Source organism: Arachis ipaensis, chromosome B10 (genome assembly GCF_059453495.1).
Source record: "Arachis ipaensis isolate K30076 ecotype BB chromosome B10, ASM5945349v1, whole genome shotgun sequence".
In the NCBI taxonomy this organism is placed as follows: Eukaryota; Viridiplantae; Streptophyta; class Magnoliopsida; order Fabales; family Fabaceae; genus Arachis; species Arachis ipaensis.
Window position 1 is genome coordinate 137377807 of NC_142435.1, and position 22501 is coordinate 137400307.

The 22501-nt window shown below is 31.3% G+C and overlaps 1 protein-coding gene and 2 pseudogenes across 1 annotated transcript; all 3 read left to right on the plus strand.

Annotated features, from left to right (window-relative positions):
- The first annotated feature begins 3617 nt into the window (after positions 1-3617).
- Positions 3618-6748, plus strand: LOC107623942 (seed maturation-like protein). The gene is made up of 5 exons (XM_016326352.3): positions 3618-4224; positions 4765-5032; positions 5630-5728; positions 5931-6145; positions 6529-6748. Exons 1-5 carry the CDS (start codon positions 3806-3808, stop codon positions 6602-6604), a joined length of 1077 nt encoding a protein of 358 aa, XP_016181838.1. The 5' UTR covers positions 3618-3805; the 3' UTR covers positions 6605-6748.
- A 2050-nt stretch (positions 6749-8798) lies between these two features.
- On the plus strand, positions 8799-9260 carry LOC107621480 (zinc finger A20 and AN1 domain-containing stress-associated protein 9 pseudogene; annotated as a pseudogene).
- Positions 9261-20866: 11606 nt separating this feature from the next.
- Positions 20867-21286, plus strand: LOC107621478 (zinc finger A20 and AN1 domain-containing stress-associated protein 7 pseudogene; annotated as a pseudogene).
- Positions 21287-22501: the final 1215 nt, after the last annotated feature.

A 22501-nucleotide genomic window follows, 5' to 3' on the forward strand; every position in this document is an offset into this window, starting at 1 on the left:
AAAGTCTCTTAGAAGGTGAAAAAGTGATGGAAAAAGGCTTGTTGTAGAGTATAAGGTCAAGAGATGATGTTAATATTTGGCAAGAATCCTAGCTGCCGCACCCATACCCATATCATATTAGTCTCAACAATTAATCCAGCAACAATATGTTTTCAACAATTAATAGAGTAAAGGACTTACTGACCATAGGAAGAAGATGGAACAGAGAGCTTATCGAATTAATCTTTCTCCCTAAAGTAAGTACCTGCATCCTCTCTATAGAGATGAATAATAATGGCAAGGACTCTCTAATTTGGGCCTTGAACTCCAAGAAGCGATATGATGTGACGTTTGGATATATGGTTGCGTATGACTTTGCGCATGATCCGACAAATCAACTACCTGCAATCATGCAAAACTCAAGAAGTTGGAGAAAAATTTGGGGTTTACAGTTTTCAACAAAGATAAAAATCTTTTTATGAAGAGCTGTGCATGAAAGATTACCTGTATTGAGCCTCATCCACCAACGTTTCCAGTCGACTCCACCTTTGTGTCCTATATGCAAATTAGCCCTTGACACCATCATCCACGACCTTCTATGGTGCAGCCTGGCTCAAGAGGTATAGGGAGTAGTTGATTTGAAGCTAGCGTCGCCGTTGCAAAGTGTTCCCCCTTTATGGAGTGGTGGACCAAGGTACTATTAGGTGTTGGAAGTGGGAGAAAAGGTGATGACGTCTTCAACATCTTCGCTGCTCTTTGTTGGACATTGTAAAAAACACATAATAAAGAAGTGTTTGAAAATGAGAAGATTCCTGTCCAACAGATCTCGAACTCAACAAGAAAGATCTGTCAGGAGATGAATAGAAGACAAGTTTTCTAATTTTCTACTGTATTTTTCTTTGTTTAGTTTAATGGTTATTACTGTAACCACTTATGATTTCAATTAGAAGAACACTGTTACTATTTCTTTGATCTCATATTGGATTTTGTATCACTTTTTTAAAGTAATGCAATTACTTTCACTTTAGTAAAAATAATATCAAACAAAACCATTTTTTCTTTTTTTTTTTCCATGATAGCATGGATGGAGAATTAGAATTCCATGTAACAATTTAACAAATATAGTATGATTCAAACGTTGATAAAACTAATTATAAAATAATAAAATTAACTTTGTACCTATAAAAATTGAATTATGATTGACAAAGTGACTAATCGTTAATTTTTTATTGATTTTGATTAAAAAAATTAATCAAAATATTAAAACTACTATATTTCTTTCATTATTTTCAACATTTTAAAATTTTTAAGTCAACTTTCTGTTAACAATAAAATCATTGTTTTTTTTAGATTTTGAATGTTATTATTATATGACCATTACAACTACTCTCAACACCACTTCTATACTACCATTGTCAACACCACCGTTAACAAAATACAATAAATAGAGACCAAGATAATAAGACAAAAAGAGATAAACAACATCACCATCATGCAAGCAACCATTGATTCTCTTCTTCTTATAATCCTCTTCAACAGTTTGCCACTAAAGGACTTGCCTTTACAACAATTCCAAGGATTTCATGTTTGTGTAAGAACTAAGAAGCAAAGAAGAAGAAAATAGAGCAAGAAAATTGATTAATATTTCCAATTGAACCATGTATAAAGCAAATCAACTAAAACAAAAAGAAAGAAATTAAAAAAATCAATTAAGAATGGAGAAATTAAATTATTTTTTTATCTTCATCTTTTTTTTTTTGTTGCTACTGCTTGTAAATAGTGACATAGATAAAGTAAAAAGAAAAAGAGATTGAAGATAATAAAATAAGAGTAATTTTAATATTTTAGTTAATATTTTAATAAAATTAAAAATTAATTATTTTTATCGAACGTAATTTATGTCTTATGAATACAACGTTAGTTTTTTTTTTTATGGTTAATTTTGTCAACAACTAAATCTTTTATGGTTAAAAATGATTATTTATTAGGTTAAATACGATTTTGGACTCTAAAGTATAGGCCGAAATTTTTTTTGTCCCCAACTTTTTTTTTTGCCTACAAAATTGTCTCTAAGATTTAACTTAATTTTAAAATCGTCCTTCGGACTAAAATACTCTTCTCCTTCTTCACCAAAATACCCAATTCTTCTTCTCCATCACAGCAATACCCAGTTCTTCTTCTCCATCACAGCAGCATCAAAACAAAGAAGTAGAAGAAGACAACAACAACATAATTTCAATAGTAACAACAAAATTTCAACTAACGGATATCAAAATATCAAAACAGAGAAGCAAAAGAATTGAATAGAATCAGAAACAAAAAAGAAACAGAAGAAGAATAGAATCAATCAGAATAGAATCAGAGTCAACAACAACAGTTCAATTAACAAAATCAACAAATATAATGTAATTAACAAAAGAAATAGACACAGAATAATCAACTTAAGTAACGAAATAAAAAATAGAAACATAATAATCAACTTAATCAAAAACAGAATTAGAACCCAGCAGCGAGAAACAACGGTGAGCTAGCAAAGAAGAGGAGCAGCGACGAGATCCGGCAGCAAGATCCAGCGGCAAGGAACAGCGACGACATGCGAGGAGCAGTGGCGAGCTAGCGAGGAAGAGGAGCAACGGCGAGATTCGGCAGCGAGGATGCGAACGACGAGAAGCAGCGGCGACGAATTCCTTCCCCCCTCGCGTGATTCCCTTCTTCCTACCTTTCCTTTCCCTTCTTCTTCCTTGATACCCTCGGTGGTTCCCTTTCCCCTTTAACCTGTTTTTTTTCTTTTTTTTTTATTTTATAATTTTATAATTAGGAGTAATTTGATAATAAAAATTAAATATTTGATAAAAAAAAATAATTTTAAAATTAAATTAAATTTTAGGAACGATTTTGTATGAAAAAAATATTAAAAACAAAAAAAAAATTTTGACCTATACCTTAGAAACCAAAATCATACTTGACTCTTATTTATTCTTTACAAATAAATAAATATTTTAAGAGTGGATAATGTTACATTATCTATAGATCTAGTTAATTAACTTCATTAACGATAAAATTGGTCTTTAAAAAATATTAACTTAAGTTAAATTAGTTCTTTTGTTAAATTCATTTATGAGATAAAACCATACTAGGATGCTAGGCTAAGACAAGTTAAATAGAAAATATGAATTTAACTCATATTTATATCTTTGATAAATCAAATTTATTAATTAAGGCTTTTATTCAAGAACTAAATTAATTCATGCATATTTTTTTAATAAAATATTACATGTAAATAAAAAATTAATTAATATATATTATATATTTTTATATATATTTTATATGTAAATATACAATCGATACAACATTTATTTTTTTAGATACAGATAAAATTATAATATAATATTTAAATATTGGATTTTATGATATTATTTAAAATTATAGAACCTTATAATTTTAAAAACAGAATCATATTATCTTACTCTCATAATTTTAAAAAATATTATAAAATTTAATATCTGAATATTACACCAAAATTTTTTTAATTTTCAAAAAATTAGCCTCGATACGAGTCATGACTTTTTTGTATTGATTTTTTATGTGCCAATTTCAATAACTTATATTTCCTAAAAAAAAGAATGGTGCCCTAATTATAATTAGCATTAGTATTTAGGAAGTAGCCACTAGCAACATGACTCCACAAAAGAAAACAAAAAAACAAATATAACAAAAAACAACAACAATTTTTTTGGTTGTTGTTGTTAGCTAACACTAAGAGGAGGAGGCTAAGAGGCTAAGAATTAAGATTGAGGGTAGATTCGTTCTTTCTTCTTCTTCTTCCATGGCAGTTTCATCGCGCCCTTTCTTCCTCTCTCGTCTCACAGACCTCTCACTCCACAACCCTCTCCACCCTCCAAAACCTCCACTCCCTTCGCCTCCCATATTTCTCCGCCGCCGCCTTCTAACAACCCGCTGCCTCGTCTCCGGCGGCGTTGACGGCTTCTTCTCCTCCGACGACCTCGTTTCCACTCGCAAGTCGACCTTCGACCGAGGCTTCATCGTCATAGCCAACATGCTCCGCCGAATCGAGCCTCTTGATAACTCCGTCATCTCCAAAGGTGTTTCTGACTCCGCCAGAGACTCCATGAAGCAAACCATTTCCACCATGCTAGGGTTACTCCCTTCCGACCAATTCTCCGTTACTGTAACCGTTTCCAAGCAACCACTTCACCGTCTTCTTGTCTCTTCAATCATCACTGGGTACGCCAATTTCTACCTCCAAATTGTTTCCTTTCTATGATTTCCTTGATTAATTTGTAATTTGGATCCATGCGTGTTCGGCTTTAGGCTAATTTTGCAACAAAAAAGGGGCAAATTTTGGTTTTTCATTTTTTATGTTTTGAACTGTTCAAGTTGAATTCTTCATGCTCGACTTAGTTGTTCAGCTGCCTATAGTTCATTTCACTCTTATTATTATAAGATAATTTGGATGAGTTTGGTTTTTTATTGATTTTGTAATGAAAATGGCCCCTTTTTTACCCTTTAAAAGCTGCTGTACTAAGATTTTTGGATATATGCTACTTCTAGTACTGATCCACCGAGGGATTCTCAAAGTTTGATGGTGAGTTTGAGATTCCAATGAGAGTTGGTTTATCCAGTTTTATTTTTACATTTTTAGGCAGATTTTTAGTTAGAAGCTAATTTGAACAATAGATAAGTTAATTCATAACGTTCATATTTGTGTGTTAAGATGTTTTTTTGTGTGTTATTGAGCTTGTGAGATTGGTTAATTTTGTTTAGGTACACTCTGTGGAATGCGGAGTATAGGATGTCCCTGATGAGGAATTTTGATATATCGCCGTGTGTAGTCGAAGATTCCAGTTGTGAATTGCGTTCAGAGGAAGTGAAGGATGGAGGAGATGACATGAAGAGTGAAGTTGATTCTGAATTGAGATTAAAGGATTTGGAAAGTTGCAGCAGTAGCAGCCCTAGAGTTTTTGGAGATTTGCCTCCTCAAGCTCTGAATTACATTCAGCAGTTGCAGTCTGAGTTGACAAACATGAAGAAGGTAATCCTCCTTTTCATGTATTTCTTAGTAACCGATATCATGATTGTGGAATATGTTTGCTATTTTAACTTTATAACAAGATGTCTTAGTTAAAATTTGAGTTAGTGTATTGTAGTTTGGATGGAAAAAGAACCTCACCTTGGTGGGTGATTTATTCTAGTTCTTGCAATGTTGTTTGCTTATGTTTTGGGATTATTGAGTTGCTTCTATTTGGCACATCGTGGTTTCCACTGATAGTAAATTGAGCTTTGCTTGTTGCAATGGAAATTTGATTTTATCCCTAGCCCGATAATCTAGAAACCATGATATTTGTTTCCATCTTCCACAACTTTGAAAGTTATAAAGGAGAATGAGCAACACATGAAATTTCCTTTTGCAATAATGGTAAAATTTGGCGTCTTAAAGCTTAAGGTTTCATCATTAAGGAGCCTTGGAATGGCTTGGTAAGGACTAAGGAGGCTCCTGTGGTCTTCTGTTGTTAATATGCATGACGATGCCAGCCCACCACCATAACCATTGTTGTTTTGTCCGGCACACCCGTTTAGTCTGTTCTCTAAAACAATTGAAAGTAATTGGAGAAATCTGTTTTTGTTTCAGGAGTTGAATGCACAGAAACAGGAAATAATGCAGTTAGAGTACGACAGAGGAGTCCGTAACAATTTGTTGGAATATCTTCGGTCACTGGATCCTGACATGGTAATGCTTCAACTCTGTGTAATTCCTATTCCCTGCATTTCAAACTGATGCTTGTTTAATTTATAATGCAAAAAGTCCCCCCCCCCCCCCCCCCCCTCTCTTTATCTCCCTCGTCCTTGTTTCCTTTAATATATTAGATGCAGTTACTGATTCCGGAATCTTGTTTTACTTTATGAATCTTTTTCCTCACCCATCTTGACAGGTGGCTGAACTGTCTAGGCCTTCATCAATAGAAGTGGAAGATATAATTCACCAACTTGTTCAGAACATATTGGGAAGATTCTTTGGGGATGATGTCAGTGCCAATTTTCTTGAACAATCAGTAGAAGGAAATGTAGATAATCACCTAGACAGCAGTGATGAGTTTAACGATACAGTAGGCACTTCTCGGGATTACCTAGCAAAGTTGCTTTTCTGGTTAGTACACATCTCATTCTCATTGCCCTCTTAGAACTTTTGTTAGTTTTGAGCGAGTTAGCTTCCTCAACTTAATTACGATAGTGTAATTCCACATCCTCTGAGAAGTTACTATTTTTATCCTTAAAAGAGAATGAAATAGATTCTTTTGTAATTATAATTATTTTTGAAAATTTCTCCAAACATACGATAATTGATTTTCCTTTTTGTTATTTAAAAAATGGTTTTATGGCAAATTTAGCTGAAACATCCTATATGCATGGCCCTGAAAGTTGCCAATGCATTCCATCAGCCACAGATACATCCCTTCATTTCCTTAGTAATATATTGAACCATTTCTTTAGCAAATGAAGTTTTAATTTTTTTTTTTTTGGCATTGGCAGGTGTATGCTATTGGGTCATCACTTAAGAGGGTTGGAAAACAGATTGCATCTTAGCTGTGTTGTTGGATTGTTGTAGAAAAGAATGTGGAAGGCATGTATATTCTTTTTTCTTCCTCTTTTCTTTTCATTTTTTCCCTTCTCTATAATAACAGTGATATCAATCAATGAAAAACTCAAAATGTATCAAAATAATAAAAAAAAATGTGTCATCTTTCTTTTAGTACATTTCTCTCCATTCATTACTATTTTATAAGCAATTAAGCATTAAAGCATCCGTAGTGGCACTGTGACATGTCTCTCTGTACACGAGTAATGTGGTGGCAAATATAACATCAAGATTCAATGTAGATAGAAGCATCTATATGCACAGAAGCATTTCAAATTGAGTCTGTGATCTGCATTGCATATGGATTATGAAAGGCAATAAACTGGTCAAATATCTTTGCTGTAGTTCATTTGTGCATGCAGGCAGATGGAACCTCATTTCTTTTCTCTTTTTATTTTTCATTTTTGATTTTTAGGTTGTATCCAATTTGCGTCATTTGTATCCAACTTGAATTGCAATTGCAGACACTCGAGATTCAATTATACTAATTCTGAGTGTGACATGAACTTAATCAAATAACAATAACAAGATAGAGATAAACCGTTATCTTATCTAATAGCCAAGTTATTGGTGTCGAATGATGGATTTAATTTAACCACGGTTTTACAAATAAAAGGGGTGTTGATGTTTGTTTTAAATGTTTTTTGTTTTTTGTTTTTTTGTTTTTTTTTTTGTTTTTGGTGGAAGTGAAGTATCCACAAATCTCTTTCCAATACAAATTCTCTCGTCTTTGAAGCGTGTGTGTCGGTCAACACCATCCACGGAGAAATTTAGGGACCAATATTTCTTCCAATGTTGTCTTTCTTGCAAGTTGTGATACGCATTCCAAGCTATCTCAACTCTCAAGCTTATATCCATGATAGCCTTCATACTTGACATTAGGAGAATTGGAAGATAGACTCAAATCGGTGATTCAATTCAAGGGAAAAGAAAATGTTTGAAACTGACCAATTCTATTTGTGAGGCTGCGCTTTATAGTTTTAGACCTTAACATTAATCAAGAAACAAGAGAATCATGAAACTTGTCAATACCTAAGAATTTCATTTTATTTTTAAATTTTGTTCTCCAAATAGTAATAATTCATTGATCTTAATGCATACAATTATTTAGGTAAAATCATTGACAAGGAGGGATATTCGCGGTGGCATTTTAGGTTGGTTTTGAGGAAAAAATAATTAGATTTGAAGTGTATAATCTGATATAAACTATTGTGACTTGGATTGTATTGATTTATTTGATTTTGAAAAATATAAAGTTCTAAGGTTCTAGTATTAAAAAAAAATTGCTTTATGTTTATAAAATAAAAAAATCAATAAATCTAATTTCACATTGGTAAAATGTTATTTAAATAATAATAATGGATGGGTAAGATACTAAGATAAAATCTGAAACAAATTAAATATATTATAAATAAAATCTTGAGTTTATAATAAAATAATAATTTTATATGCTGTTTGTTAAAATGAGCAGTTTTGTTTGTGGATTGGTTTAGATTTTAGTACCTATATTGACTAGGATTTACAATGCCTAAACTTGTGGATACTTAAGATTATTTTTCCTAAATAAGTCGTAATCTTCGATTGATCTTGATGAATACTTGGAATATATCAATATCTTAGTTTTTTTTTGTCGCCCCATCTTTTCTTTATTTTACTTTCAATTTTTTAAAATGAACTTCCATTGAATCCAAACAATGAATAATATTATATTTTTATAATGTAGTTCCATACTTGAATTTATAAATATACTTAAAAAAATATTTTACCGACTACATAATTTTATAATAATAATTTTTTTCATTGAAGATTATTTTTTATTATTTACACATTAAATATTTATTTGAGTGCGTGTGTTGTTTTAAATCCATGTAAATAATCTTTTAAGTAGTTACTCAAATCTAAAAACTAATCATCAATCTATTTACTAAAGATTAAGTTATTTCATTAGATAAGATAAGATTAGATTAGATTAGATTAATCAAATTCAAAATTCATGTCTAACTTATCTAACTACAAATCTACGATTTCCCCTTTCCTCTATAAATTAACCTTAATAGCCTCCTTAATCATCCAATAATTTCAACATTAAGCCTCTTATTCCGATAACAAAAAATAACTCTATTCTCCAAAGTTGTTAAGTGATATATTTTTCTACTCAAAGGACATGGATCCACCACTTTGTGCCAATGGTTGCGGCTTCTATGGTTCTGCTGCCAACAACAATCTTTGTTCAAAGTGTTACAAAGATCACATCAAAGAAACCTTCATCATCATGGAATCACAAAGCAATAATAATAATAATAATAATGGAACATTATTAGATGATACCAAATCTCATCATGACCAACCATTAGCTGATGTGTTAAAAAGATTTACCAAAGACTTTGCTGCAACCATTGATGATATTTCTACCAACAACAACAATGAAACGAAGAAAAGGTGCAAGAAGTGCAATAAAAAGGTTGGATTAATAGGGTTTGAGTGTCGATGTGGAGATTTGTTTTGTGGAAAGCATAGGTATCCAGAAGTTCATGAATGTGAATTCAATTTTAAGGATATTGGTCGCAACATTTTGGCAAAACAGAACCCTCTTTGCATTCGCGATAAGTTAGATGAAAGACTTTAGGATGTTTATTGAATTGTTTTTCTTTTTAGTAAAGATTTTTGTTATAATGTTTTATAAATTCTTTATAAATTCATCATACCCTTCTTTGTTTCGACTTTTATTATTATTATTATTATTATTATTATTATTATTTCTAGTAAGTAGTGATTATATGATGAGGAGCAGTACAGTAGTACTATACTATAATACTAGGCTTTTTGTTAAATAAAATAAAAAAAATTTGGATTTTACTAGGTAGATAATAAAAAATTTGAACTTGAATAATGCACTGATTTTTTAGCAATTGAAGATTAAAAAAAAAACACTCCAAATCAAGTTAAAAAAAATCCTTTTAACTTTATCATTGGAAATTTTAACTATCTCTCCCCCCCCCTTTAACTCTAATTACACTTCCTTCTAATCCAATTCCCCTCCCACTCTTGCTTCTCTCGCTGTCACCAACCGCGAGTGCTGTATTAGGAACAAATATCTCATTTACATTAAACACAAACATCTCATTTATTAAAGAACAAACATCCCATTTACATTAAAAATAAATATCTCATTTGTATAAAAATAAACATCCACATGCGTATATAAAACTTCCGCTGCAAATTTTTTCACTGTACGTCTAGCATGTTGCGGTAAAAGTAGCCTTTTAGATTCATACTGTGTAGCGCTGTGAGGTTCATGGCGAAGATGGCAAAAGAAAAAGGACCGCCATGAATTCGCCGTATCTCTCGGTGAACTTCACATGTTTAACTTCACAAAAAAACATCAGCGAACTTCAAGGCATCTCCGTGCCTCTGCATTGGGAAGAACATATACTATAATCAAAACTCTTAATTCTAAAAAAAATCTAATTTGGTTTGAGCGAGAAGAAAAGCTGCCAAGTTGAATACTATTAGAGGTGTGTTTGGGAAACCCGTTAAAAAGAAGAAGCACGTTTAAATTTCTTGAAAGTTTTAATTTTTGGTTTGGCAAATTTTTTTTCTCACGAACGTAGAAGTGATTACAAGAAGCAACTATTTTTAGTTTATGCGTTTTTTTAACGGGCTTTTAGCCATAGATACTAACCATTTATTTACCTTTTACTAACTTTATCCTTTATATATGTTATTGTATTATTTATAAAATTCTTGTTATTTCTCTTTATATGAGCTCTATTTTTCTATTATTTATTTATTTTTATTTTTTTTAACTGTTTGTTTGATATTATACACTTTTATAATTGTGATTTTTGTGTATTACGTTTATTATTATCTTTTTATAATATGATTTATGGATTCTATTAGATAAAGTAAATTAAATAAAAAATTAACTGTAAATAATAATAATAGTAAAAAATTATAACATATTAAAAAAAGAGTATTAAAAATACTAAAAATATATTATATAAAAAGATCATCAAGAACTTTTAGATTTGTTTCAATCACTATAAAGTAAATATTTAATTTTTTTATTATTTTCAGTACTCTCTTTTATAATTGTAATTCTCGTATACTATGTTTTAGTGTAATTTTTTATAATATAGATTATGATTCCATTAAAAAAGATAAATTAAATAAAAAATTAATCATAAATAATAATAAAATCATAAATGTTGGATTCCAAATTAATATTACGAATAAGATTATTGAGAGTACTAAAATAAGAATACGATGTAAAAAAATACTAAAGTAACATTTAATACGCCAATGAGTTATAGCTCAAATGGTATAGTCTCCCCATACTCAATTAAAAGGTTGTGGATTTGAGTCTCATATCTTTGGTACAAAAAAAACATTTAATACTTAAAAAATGTAACATATTTGATTAAATATTTATATATATATATATATATATATATATATATATATATAATTTATATTTTATCTATTTTTATATGTTATTTTTATTTTAGTAAGTAAATATTAATTTTATTATAAAATTAACTAATTAAATATCTAAAATAAAATAATAGGTACAGTTAAAAACTCATAGAAAAAAAGAGATAAAACTATATTATTTGTTCAATTGTGTGTATCATACGCATGCTGAGAGTAATGGTGTCCCAATACTAAGAAAGAAATGGTTGTGAAATTTAAGGTGACATAATTGGATCTAGCATTTAAAGTTCGCCGAGGGAATTACAAACTTCATGTTTTTTATTAAATTTATCGAGGGGTATGATGAACTTTGTAAAATTTAAGAGGTTCGTCGAGCGAGACGACAAATTACCTCCGCACAAAAAAAAAATTAAATCCTTGCAAATAAAGTGAGAATAATTTTTCTTTGGAAATAATTTTTTTTTATTGTAGAAAAAAATAGCCATCTATAATTAGCAAGTTATATGCCAAAAACAATAATAAAATTAAAGAATAGAACGAATTTTATAAAACAAATTAAGCATAAAATTTATGAAGATCTTGCTTGGTTCTATCGTTATATATATAAACGTGAAATTGATCTTGCCTTATTAAACTTTTGTTTGGGCACACAAATTAAATGGTGATTTGTTTTAAGTCTGTCGTTTTAGGGGAAACAATTAAAAACAATCCCGAAAGATAAAAAAAATGCTTGGTATAATTTGTTGTTTAATTTTGATAGGTGAAATATAAAAGAACCTCGTACTACATATAAGAACACCATAACGTCATATCATACCCATAACGATATATTAAATTAAAACTGAAATGTAAGAGGAATACGAATAAAATATAAACTGGAATTATATACCCAAAAAAAATATAACCTGGAATTTTATTAATAAACTTGCATTATAGTGGACATAATGATAAATAAAAAGAAAAAAAATATATATAGTGGACTTAACCAGGTAAACTTATTAATTAGACTCTTGTAGTGATGATCTATAATTCTATATGTTCTTTAACAAAAAATTTCTGAAAAGAGGACCTCGCTATATTGCCGGTGCTGTATTATTGGCTGGATTTGGACTACTGCAAATATATATCATGGTCAGGATTTATCTTGCAGCAGGATTAAGACTTAGTTAGGAAAAATAATCTTAAGTATCCACTCGAATTGGTTTGACCATCGATTCATCGTTTTTTTTTTTGTCAAACTAGGCAGTACAGTCTAATTCCGATAACACTGGCTAGAATATTATGGTCGAAACTTACATTTTTTAAAAAAGAGGATTTTGCAAGAGAAAATTTATGTAAATTTGACAGAAAATAGCACTTTAGTACCAATTTAGTTTGGACTAGTTAGAACATTATAGTCGAGACCTACATTATTAAAAAAAATATATATATATATATATATTTTATAGAAGGAGGTCCATGTGATTTAGCAGCCGTGACACTTTGTTATCGATTGAATTTGGACAAATTGAAACATCCTGATCGAGAGTTATATTTTTTGAAAAAGAGGAATTTTGCAGGAAGAGGTCCTTGTAGATTTGACAGCGGTAACATATATACTTTATTGTCGATTGGATTTAGACCAGTTAGAACATTAGGATCAAGACGTATATTTATTAAAAATAGTATTTTCTTTTTTGGCAGGAAAACGTCTATGTGAATTTGACAACCATGACACTTTATTACTAATTGGCATATTATTATTATTTGAATTTGAATTTTCTGTTGGGCTGAATTTGTGGGATGTGAGACGTCTTTATTGTTGTCATGGGCTAAGGTGGAAGAGTGGTTACGCCCCCACAAGCTGGAGGATGAAAGATGTCAAGAACACTAAACTTATTCAGATTAAGATGGAAGGGTTGAGGAGACAAAGGTTTGGTGAAGATATCAGCTAGTTGCCCAGAAGAGGGAATTGGGAGAAGTTTCATCACTCCAGCTTGAGCTTTTTGTCGAACCAAGTGACAATCAACCTCTAAATGTTTGGTCCGTTCATGAAAAATCGGGTTAGCAGCAATATGAAGAGCACTCTAATTATCACAATATAAAACTGGTGGGCGGATAAGAGAGATGCGTAAAAATTGTAACACATTTAGTATCCATTGAAGTTCACAAGTTGTGTTGGCAAGTGCACGATATTCTGCTTCCGTGGAAGAGCGAGCAACGGTGGTTTGTTTCTTGGTCTTCCAAGAGACTAAAGAACTGCCTAAGAAGAAACAATCACCTGTTAAAGATCGCCGAGTGTCAGGACATCCGGCCTAATCAGAGTCACTGAAGCCGAGAAGCTGAATTTCTGATTTCCTTGGAAAGAAAAGTCCTTTGCCGGGACTAGTTTTCAGATATCGTAACACATGCTTGGCAGCTTGAAGATGAGATTCAGTAGGAGATGCCATGAATTGACTTAATTGTTGAGTGACATACATGATGTCCGGTCGAATAGTGGTGAGATAGATAAGACGGCCAACCAAACGATGATATACAAAAGGGTCGGATAGCAAGGGACTTTTGTCTTGATATAGTCTTGTGGTACTATCCATTGGAACAGAGGCAGGTTTAGCACCTAATAAACCAGAATCCTCCAAAAGATCAAGACAATATTTTCTCTGAGATAAGAAAATTTTCTTCTCTGATTGAGCAACTTCAATACCCAAAAAATATTTTAATGGGCCCAAGTCTTTAATTCGGAAGTGTTGGTGTAAAATAGACTTAATGGCAGCAAGTTCAGAAATGGAATTACCAGTGAGAACAATGTCGTCAACATAGACTAAAAGGATAGAAATTTGATCACCAATGAATTTGACAAATAAACTATAATCAGATGAGGTCTGCTGATATCCATGAGATAGCAAAAGATGAGAAAGTTTGTCATACCACATACGACTAGATTGTCGTAAACCATACAGTGACTTTAGTAGCTTACAGCATTGATTCGGTTGAGGAGATATAAATCCGGATGACAGAGTCATATAAACATCCTCAGAAAGATCCCCATGTAAGAAAGCATTATTGACATCCAACTGATGTATAGGCCAATGCTTCATAGAGGCCAATGCCAAAACTAATCTGATAGTGACAGGCTTGACAATAGGGGAGAAAGTTTCTAAGAAATCAACACCTTCAGTTTGAGTGAACCCTTTAGCCACAAGGCGTGCTTTATATCGATCAACTGAACCATCAGGCTTGCGTTTGATGCGATAGACCCATTTACAGCCAACCGGCTTAACCCCTGCAGGGCAATCAACAAGACGTCAAGTTTTGTTCAGCTCAAGAGCATCCAACTCATCTTTCATAGCACTACACCAATTAGAGTGTTGATTGGAGTCCTTAAAAGACTTTGGCTCAACGTCAGAATGTAGAGATAAAAGAAACTTTTTATGTGAAGATGAAAGAGAAGAAAAAGACATGACTGAAGATAAAGGATACTTGCACTTTGAGGGAGATTGATTTGTAGAGATGAGAGAGGAATTACACAAGTAATCAGAGAGATATGCTGGAGGTCGGTGAGGCCGGTCGGAATGACGAGGATGGGGTTGCCCAGGTGGTGAAGAAGGTGACGGGGGATGAGAAGGTGATGGTGGACTGGTGTCTAGTGTTGAAAGTGATTCGGTGGTCATGGGTTCAACTTGGTTAGGAAACGATAGTGAGGAAGAAGGAGAGGTTGTTAGAGAAAATAAAGAACTAGGTGGAGTTGGGTCAATGGGTATAGGTGAGGGTTCAACTGGAAGACTAACTGAATCTTGTTTTTGAGAAGGTGTGTTTGGTAATGTTGGGCTGAGTGTCTGGAATTGGATATTTTTTGTGACTAAGGGCAAGATCTTTTCATAAAAAATCACGTTTCTAGAAATCTCAATTCTTTTATCTTCTAAAACATAAACAATATACCGTTTAAAACCAGATTGAAAGCCAATAAATACAGCCTTTTTGGCTCTTGGATCAAATTTTGATCTATTTGCCATTTGGGTAGAAACAAAACATAAGCATCCAAAAACTTTAATGTCATGATAATTTGGTGGATGATTGAATAAAATCTCAAATGGTGTTTTAAAATTAATTGCGGATGATGGAACTCTATTAAGTAAATAAACAGCATGTCTAACAGCATAAGACCAAAAAGATGATGGTAAATTAGATTGAAACATAAGAGCACGAGCTATATTCAAAATATGTTGATGCTTGCGTTCTACCCTTCCATTTTGTTGAGGAGTTTCAACACAACTACGTTGATGAATAATGTCTTTTGAAACATAAAAATCAGGTAAAATAAATTCTGGTCCATTATCGGAACGAATAGCTTTGACTTTGGAGTTGAATTGTGTTTCAATTAAAGTAATAAAATTTTTTATTTGATTCTGTACATCTCCTTTTGATTTTAATAAAGTAACCCATGTAAAGCGGCTAAAATCATCAACAATAGTAAAAAAATATTTATGATTATGAATAGAATTTTGTCGAAACGGACCCCAAATATCAAAGTGTAATAAATCAAAACTTACATTGGCTTTGTTAAAACTTTGAGAAAATGAAAGTTTCTTTTGTTTAGAAAGATGACAAATGTCACAAGCCTCATCATGATGCATAGAGATAAAATAAAAGGAAATTATTTATGTAAATGATTAAGTCTTTGCCCAGAAAGGTGTCCTAAACGAAAATGTCATATATTGGAAGGTGTAATGGGTGGAGATTGGATGGAATTTATGGAGTGCGTAGTGGATGAATTTTTACCGAAATTGGGTTCAAAGACATATAATCCCTCTCTCATTCTGGCCAAATCAATTGTCCCCAAATTGTTGCTCTGTAGAGTGCAAGAAGAAGATGAAAAAGTGAGTTCACATATGAGTGCTGAAGTAATTTTTGAAACAGAGATAATATTAAAGTTGAAATGAGGTAAATAAAGAACATCATGAAGAACCATGAAAATTGAACGATGCCTTTATAAGAAACAGTAGTTCGAGAACCATTTGGTAAATGAACAATAATAGGAGAAATTTGTGTGTAAGAAATAAACCAAGACAAATTTGATGCAATGTGATCTGTGGCACCAGAATCAATGATCCAAGTATTCAATAATGAATCTCGATTTGAAGAATTGTTAACAATAGAAAAGGTATTGAAAGAACAAAGATAATGAGTAGTTGGACTTGGCAGAAGCTCAAGTTGGTTTGAAGGACGAACTTCTTCATTGAAAGGAAGTGTCATGAAAGAAAGTGTTGGGCTGACGAAAGGTCCAAAAGAGACTCTGGATGAAGTTGCTGGTGTGCCCTTTCTCCTTGATCCATGGATGTCAGCAGAGCTCAAGAGGAGCTCTGATACCATAATAAAATTGTGAAAGAATAGGAAAACAAAAGAATTGTGAAAGAAAAAGATAAAGAAATTTTATTGATTGTTGATTGAAATGAATTGTAAACTATGAAGATAAAATTAAGTATATATAGAGTATTGGCCTATGAAAGATAAAAGTAGATAAAGATAAGATATAGATAAAGATAAAGATAACTATAAAATAAGATAAAGACTAAATTATCATTTAATTTGTGTATTCTGTTGGGCTGAATTTGTGGGACGTGAGACATCTTTATTGTTGTCATGGGCTAAGGTGGAAGAGTGGTTTAATATTATCTAATTCAGTACGGGCCAGATCTTGGACAGAGTGAGGTGAGATCGGATTTAAAGAGCATCTGCTCAACTCTACTCGTCCCAATATATATATATATTCTAATTATAATATATATAGTATATGTCAAATAATCAGTAAAATAATTAATAATATTGTATTATTATTTTTAAATTTTTTTATTTTAATTTATGTTATATATGTCATGATGATTATATAAATTTTGAAATTTAATTTTATTTGTTGGATTTTAATAGGATTTAATTACTCTGTTAATCTTTATAATTTTTTTTATCAAATTTAATTTTCAATTAAGTTTTTATATTTTTTTTCTTTTTAATTAAGTCTCTACACTGCTTTTAATTTTATAATTACGTTATTTTCATATAAAAAATATTAAAATTAACATAATATTTCTCATAAAATACATGCAGTAAAAAATCTACTTATTGCGACTTGGATTGTATTGATTTATTTGATTTTGAAAAATATAAAGTTCTAAGGTTTTAGTATTAAAAAAATAGAAATTACTTTATGTTTATAAAATAAAAAATTAATGAATCTAATTTGATAAATTTTACATTTGTAAAATGTTATTTAAATAATAATAATAATGCACGAGTAAGATAAAATCTGAAACAAATTAAATATATTATAAGTAAAATCTTACGTTTATAATAAAACAATAATTTTATATGCTCTTTGTTAAAATGAGATCAATTCAAATATTTTCAGTTTTGATCCGTTTTTTATTTGTGTTATATTATTAGATGAGTATTTTTGTTTGTGAATTGATTTAGATTTAAGTACCTATATTGATTAGTCACAAAAAAAAAAAGTACCTATATTGATTAGGATTTAAAATGACAATACTTGTGGATACTTAAGATTATTTTTCCTAAATAAGTCGTAATCTTCCATGGATCTTGATGAATACGTGGAAAAAAATATTATTTGTACACTAAAATCAATTATTAAAATTAGTTATTAATATATTTATATATAAATATATGTGTAATTTAATTTATTTTTAATATGTATTTATATTATAAAATATATTTTATATTAATAACTGATTTTAGTAACTAATTTTAATGTACACATAGTATAGTCGTACTTAAAATATATCAATATCTTAGTTTTTTTTGTCAGCCCATCTTTTCTTTATTTTACCTTTAATTTTTTAAAATGAAATTCAATTCAACCCAAAAAATGAATGTTATGTTATTTTATATTTTTACAATGTAGTTACATATGAATCGAAAATCAACTACTTTATAGAATTTATATTAAAATATAAAATTTATATTAAAAATATTTAAAATAACACATGCAATATATATAATAAAAATCCTCTATAAACATTCTTATCAAATGAATTATCACGTATTTGTATATATTTATACAAAATGCTTCATACATTCGTCTAACAAAGTTATCGGCAAAAATAATCAAAGTTATCATAATTGAATAATTAAACCTGTAAAAATAGATAGAATAATAAAATTTTTTATACTTAAATTTATAAATATACTTAAAAAACATATTTTACCAATTACATAATTTTAAAATCATAATTTTCCTTTAAGTTTTTTTTATTTTTTTATTTTTATCGAAGATTACTCTTATTTTTTATTATTTAAATGATTAAATATTTATTTTAGTGAGCGTGTTGTTTTAAAGCCGTGTAAATAATTTTTTAAGTAGTTAATCAAATCTAAATGCGAATCATCAATTCATTAGTCAAAGATTAAGTTATTTGATTAGATTAAATTGGATCTATTTCCTCTCAAATTATATTATCACTTAAAAAAAAAAAAGTACACCATTAATTATTTTTGGATTAAAATAGTAGGACTCACAAATAATAAATATTACAAATTTAAAGATTATTAAAGCATTACTTTACTACTTTACTAGTATTGTCACTTTAGAGGATCTTTTTTCGATTAGATCAGATTAATCAAACTCAAAATTCATGTCTAACTTATCTAACAACAAATTATTCAATTCTTGTGTTATTTTTATTTGTTATCTTATCTTTCTCTTCTAAAAAGAAAATTTGTTATGTTTATCTTTTTTTAAGTTAGTTATACTTATCTTTTTCTAGAGATTATGGTTGTTCTATCTTATTTTAAAATTCAAAATCAGTTTAGTAGTAGTATAAATAGATAGCATTGTTTTCCCAAAAACAACATACAATAAAAATTCTTCATCTTTTCTTTTCTTATTCTTTGATAATTTTATTCTAGTATTTTTTTTTTAGAAAAAAAAAAGATGAAGGTGGTGCAGAAATATAGAAAGAAATACTGTACTTGAAGGAGAAAGAGCAAGCAGCGATCTTCAAAGTGTGCGTAGAGCGCGATAAGATTGATCTTCAGAGGGCGCGTAGAGAACGATAAGAGTGATTTTTAGAGGGCGCATAGAGCGCGATAAGAGTGATCTTCAAAGAGTGCGTGTAGAGTGCGATAAGAGTGCATATGGAACTGCCGGAAAGAAGCGCAGACAGAATTGCTGAAAGAAAGCGTAGATGGAACTGCTGGAAGAAAGCGCAGACAGAACTGCCAGAATAAGACGCAGACGGAACTGCGGAAAGGAAGCGCAGACGAAACTGCGGAAAGAAGGCGGGTAGAAAGTGCAGACGGAATTGTGGGAAGGAAGCGCAATGAAACTGCCGGTAAGAAATTCATATTTATTTTTAAAAATTATGGACATAGTGAATGATCTATTCCATGAATGGTAGTTATTTTCGGTTAGAATAGGGATAACCAAGATTGAGATATGATTTTCACTTGGATAGATGTAATAGGGATTAGTTGGATCTTGAGCTAAATTGAAAGATTGATTTTTCATTGTGGGAGGAGTTAAAAAAAGAAGCAGGGTAATTTCTCACTGGAGAGATGATAGCTTATATATCCTCCTTAAGGAGGGTACCATGGCTTTGATACTATGATATCCTCCTTGAGGAAGATATATAAGCTATCATCTTTACAGTGAGATATCACCATGCTTTTTTTTTCAATCCCTCCCACATTGAATAATCAATCTTTCAATTTAGCTCAGGATCCAATCGATCCCTATTACACATATCCAAGTGAAAATCCTATCTCAATCTTGGTTACCCTTGTTCTCACAAAAAATAACTACCATTCATGGAATAGATCATTCACTATGGCCATAATTTTCCAAAATAAATATGAATTTCTTACCGGCAGTTCTGTTTGCGCCTCCTTCCCGCAGTTCTGTCTGCGCCTCCTTCCCGCAGTTCCGTCCGCATCTTCTTCCCGCAGTTCTGTCTGCGTTTCTTTTCAGCAGTTTCATCTGCATTCTGTTTCAACAGTTCTGTCTGCACTCTTACCGCGCTCTACATGCCCTCTAAAGATCAATCTTATCGCGCTTTATGTGCACTCTGAAGATCGGTGCCTGCTCTTTCTCCCTCAAGCACAGCATCTCCTTGTATGTTTCTACATCACCTTCATCTTTTCTTTTCTTATCCTTCCAAGTCTAATAGACCTAAAATTATTGCGTTCTACATGCCCTCTATTATTGCGTTTCTACATGCCCTCTATTATTGCGTTCTACGCGCCTTTTGAAGATCGCTGCTTGCTCTCTCTCCCTCAAGCACGGAATCTCCTTCTATGTTTCTGCATCACCGCGCCACAAGCGTCTTCCTTAACTATTTCATCAGAACTTATCCAAGATGTAGATTATTAACATCTTCCATCCATCAGCTTGTGGGACTTATTAAATTCTTGTGTTATTTTTATTTGTTATCTTATTTTTCTCTCCTAGAAAGAAAATTTGTTATGCTTATTTTTTTAAGTTAGTTATACTTATCTTTCTCTAACAGAATCGTCTAAAGATTTTAGTTGGTTTATCTTATTTTAAAATTAAAAATCAGTTTAGTAATTAGTATAAATAGGTAGCATTATTCTCCCAAAAACAACAACATACAATAAATTTTTTTTATTTTTTTATTCTTTCATAATTTTATTACAAATTAAATCTACTATTTCCCCTTCCTCTATAAATTAACCTTAACAGCCTCCTTAATCATCCAATAATTTCAACATCAAGTCTTTTATTCCGATAACAAAAAATAACTCTCTATTCTCCAAATTTACAAAGTGCTATTTTTCTTCTCAAAGGATATGGATCCACCACTTTGTGTCAATGGTTGCGGCTTCTATGGTTCTACTGCCAATAACAATCTTTGCTGAAAGTGTTACAAATATCACATCAAACAAACCTTCATCATCATGGAATCACAAAGCAATAATAACAACCATGCATTAACTGATGCGTTTGAAAGATTTACCAAAGACTTTCGGGCAATCGTTGACGATATTTCTACCAACAACAACAACAATGCAACGAAGAAAAGGTGCAAGAGGTGCAATAAAAAAGTTGGGTTAATAGGGTTTGAGTGTCGATGTGGAGATTTGTTTTGTGGAAGGCATAGGTATCCAGAAGTTCATGAATGTGAATTCAATTTTAAGGATATTGGTCGCAACATTTTGACAAAACAGAACCCTCTTTGTATTCGTGATAAATTAGATGAAAGAATTTAGGATGTTCATTCAATTGTTTTTCTTTTTAGTAAAGATTTTTGTTAATATGAATTATTCTTTATAAATTCATCGTACCCTTCTTTGTTTCGCCTTTTATTATTATTATTATTATTATTATTATTATTAGGGATAAGTGTGATTTTGGTCCCAACGTAGAGATTGAAAATTTATTTCGTCTCCGACCTTTTTTTCGCTATAAAATGGTCCCCAAGATTTCAATTTGTTTTAAAATCGTCCCTTTTACTAATTTTATTTTTTTATTATCAAATTACCCTTCATTAAAAAAATAATAAAATAAAATAAATATAAAATAAATATTAAATAAATAAATAAAAAAGGAAAGAAAGGGATAGACAGAATCGGGGGAGGAAAGAAGGGGGGTGGGGCACGAGAAGGGGGGGAGGGGGGAGGGAAGGGAAGAAGGGGGAAGGGAGAGAGCACCACCGCACCGCCGCCCTGCCACCAATGATCCGCCACTGCTCCCTACACTAATGGCAAGAGAGGAGAGAGTAGAGGGAGAGAGAAAGAGAAGAGAGGAGCGCCGCAACCCCTCCTTCTCCACATCGTCGTTCACCACCGCAACCCTTCCTCCTCCACATCGTCGTTCACCGTCGCAGCCCCTCCTCCACCACCACCGCCGCAATCCTTTCCCTCTGTTTCAATTTTTTATTCTTTTTTTTTAATTTTTTATATTTAAAGGATTCTATTGTTGTTGTTGTTGATGATGCTTCTGGTAGCTTCTATTTATTCCTTTTATTCCTGTTGTTGATGCTTTGGTTGCTTCTGTTTCTGTTGCTTTTTTTTATTCTACTTCTGATTTTATTTTTGTTGTCACTCTAATTCTATTATCCATTGTTATTGTTGTTGTTGTTCTGCTGATTGTTATCCATTGTTGCCTGTTTTTTTTTTTCTGCGTTTGTGCATCTGCTTTTGCTTTTGTTAATGTTGAGGAAGAAGAGGGGTGTTGCGGAAGAAGATGGGAGGGGAGGGTATTTTCGTCCGAAGGACGATTTTAAAACAAACTGAAACTTTGGGGGACCATTTTGTAGCGAAAAAAGGCTGGGGACGAAATAAATTTTCGGCCTCTACGTTGGGGACCAAAATCATACTTATCCCTTATTATTATTAGTAAGTAGTGATTATATGATGAGGAGTAGTACTATACTATAATACTAGGCATTTTGTTTTTTTTCCAAAGATAATAGGTTATATTTC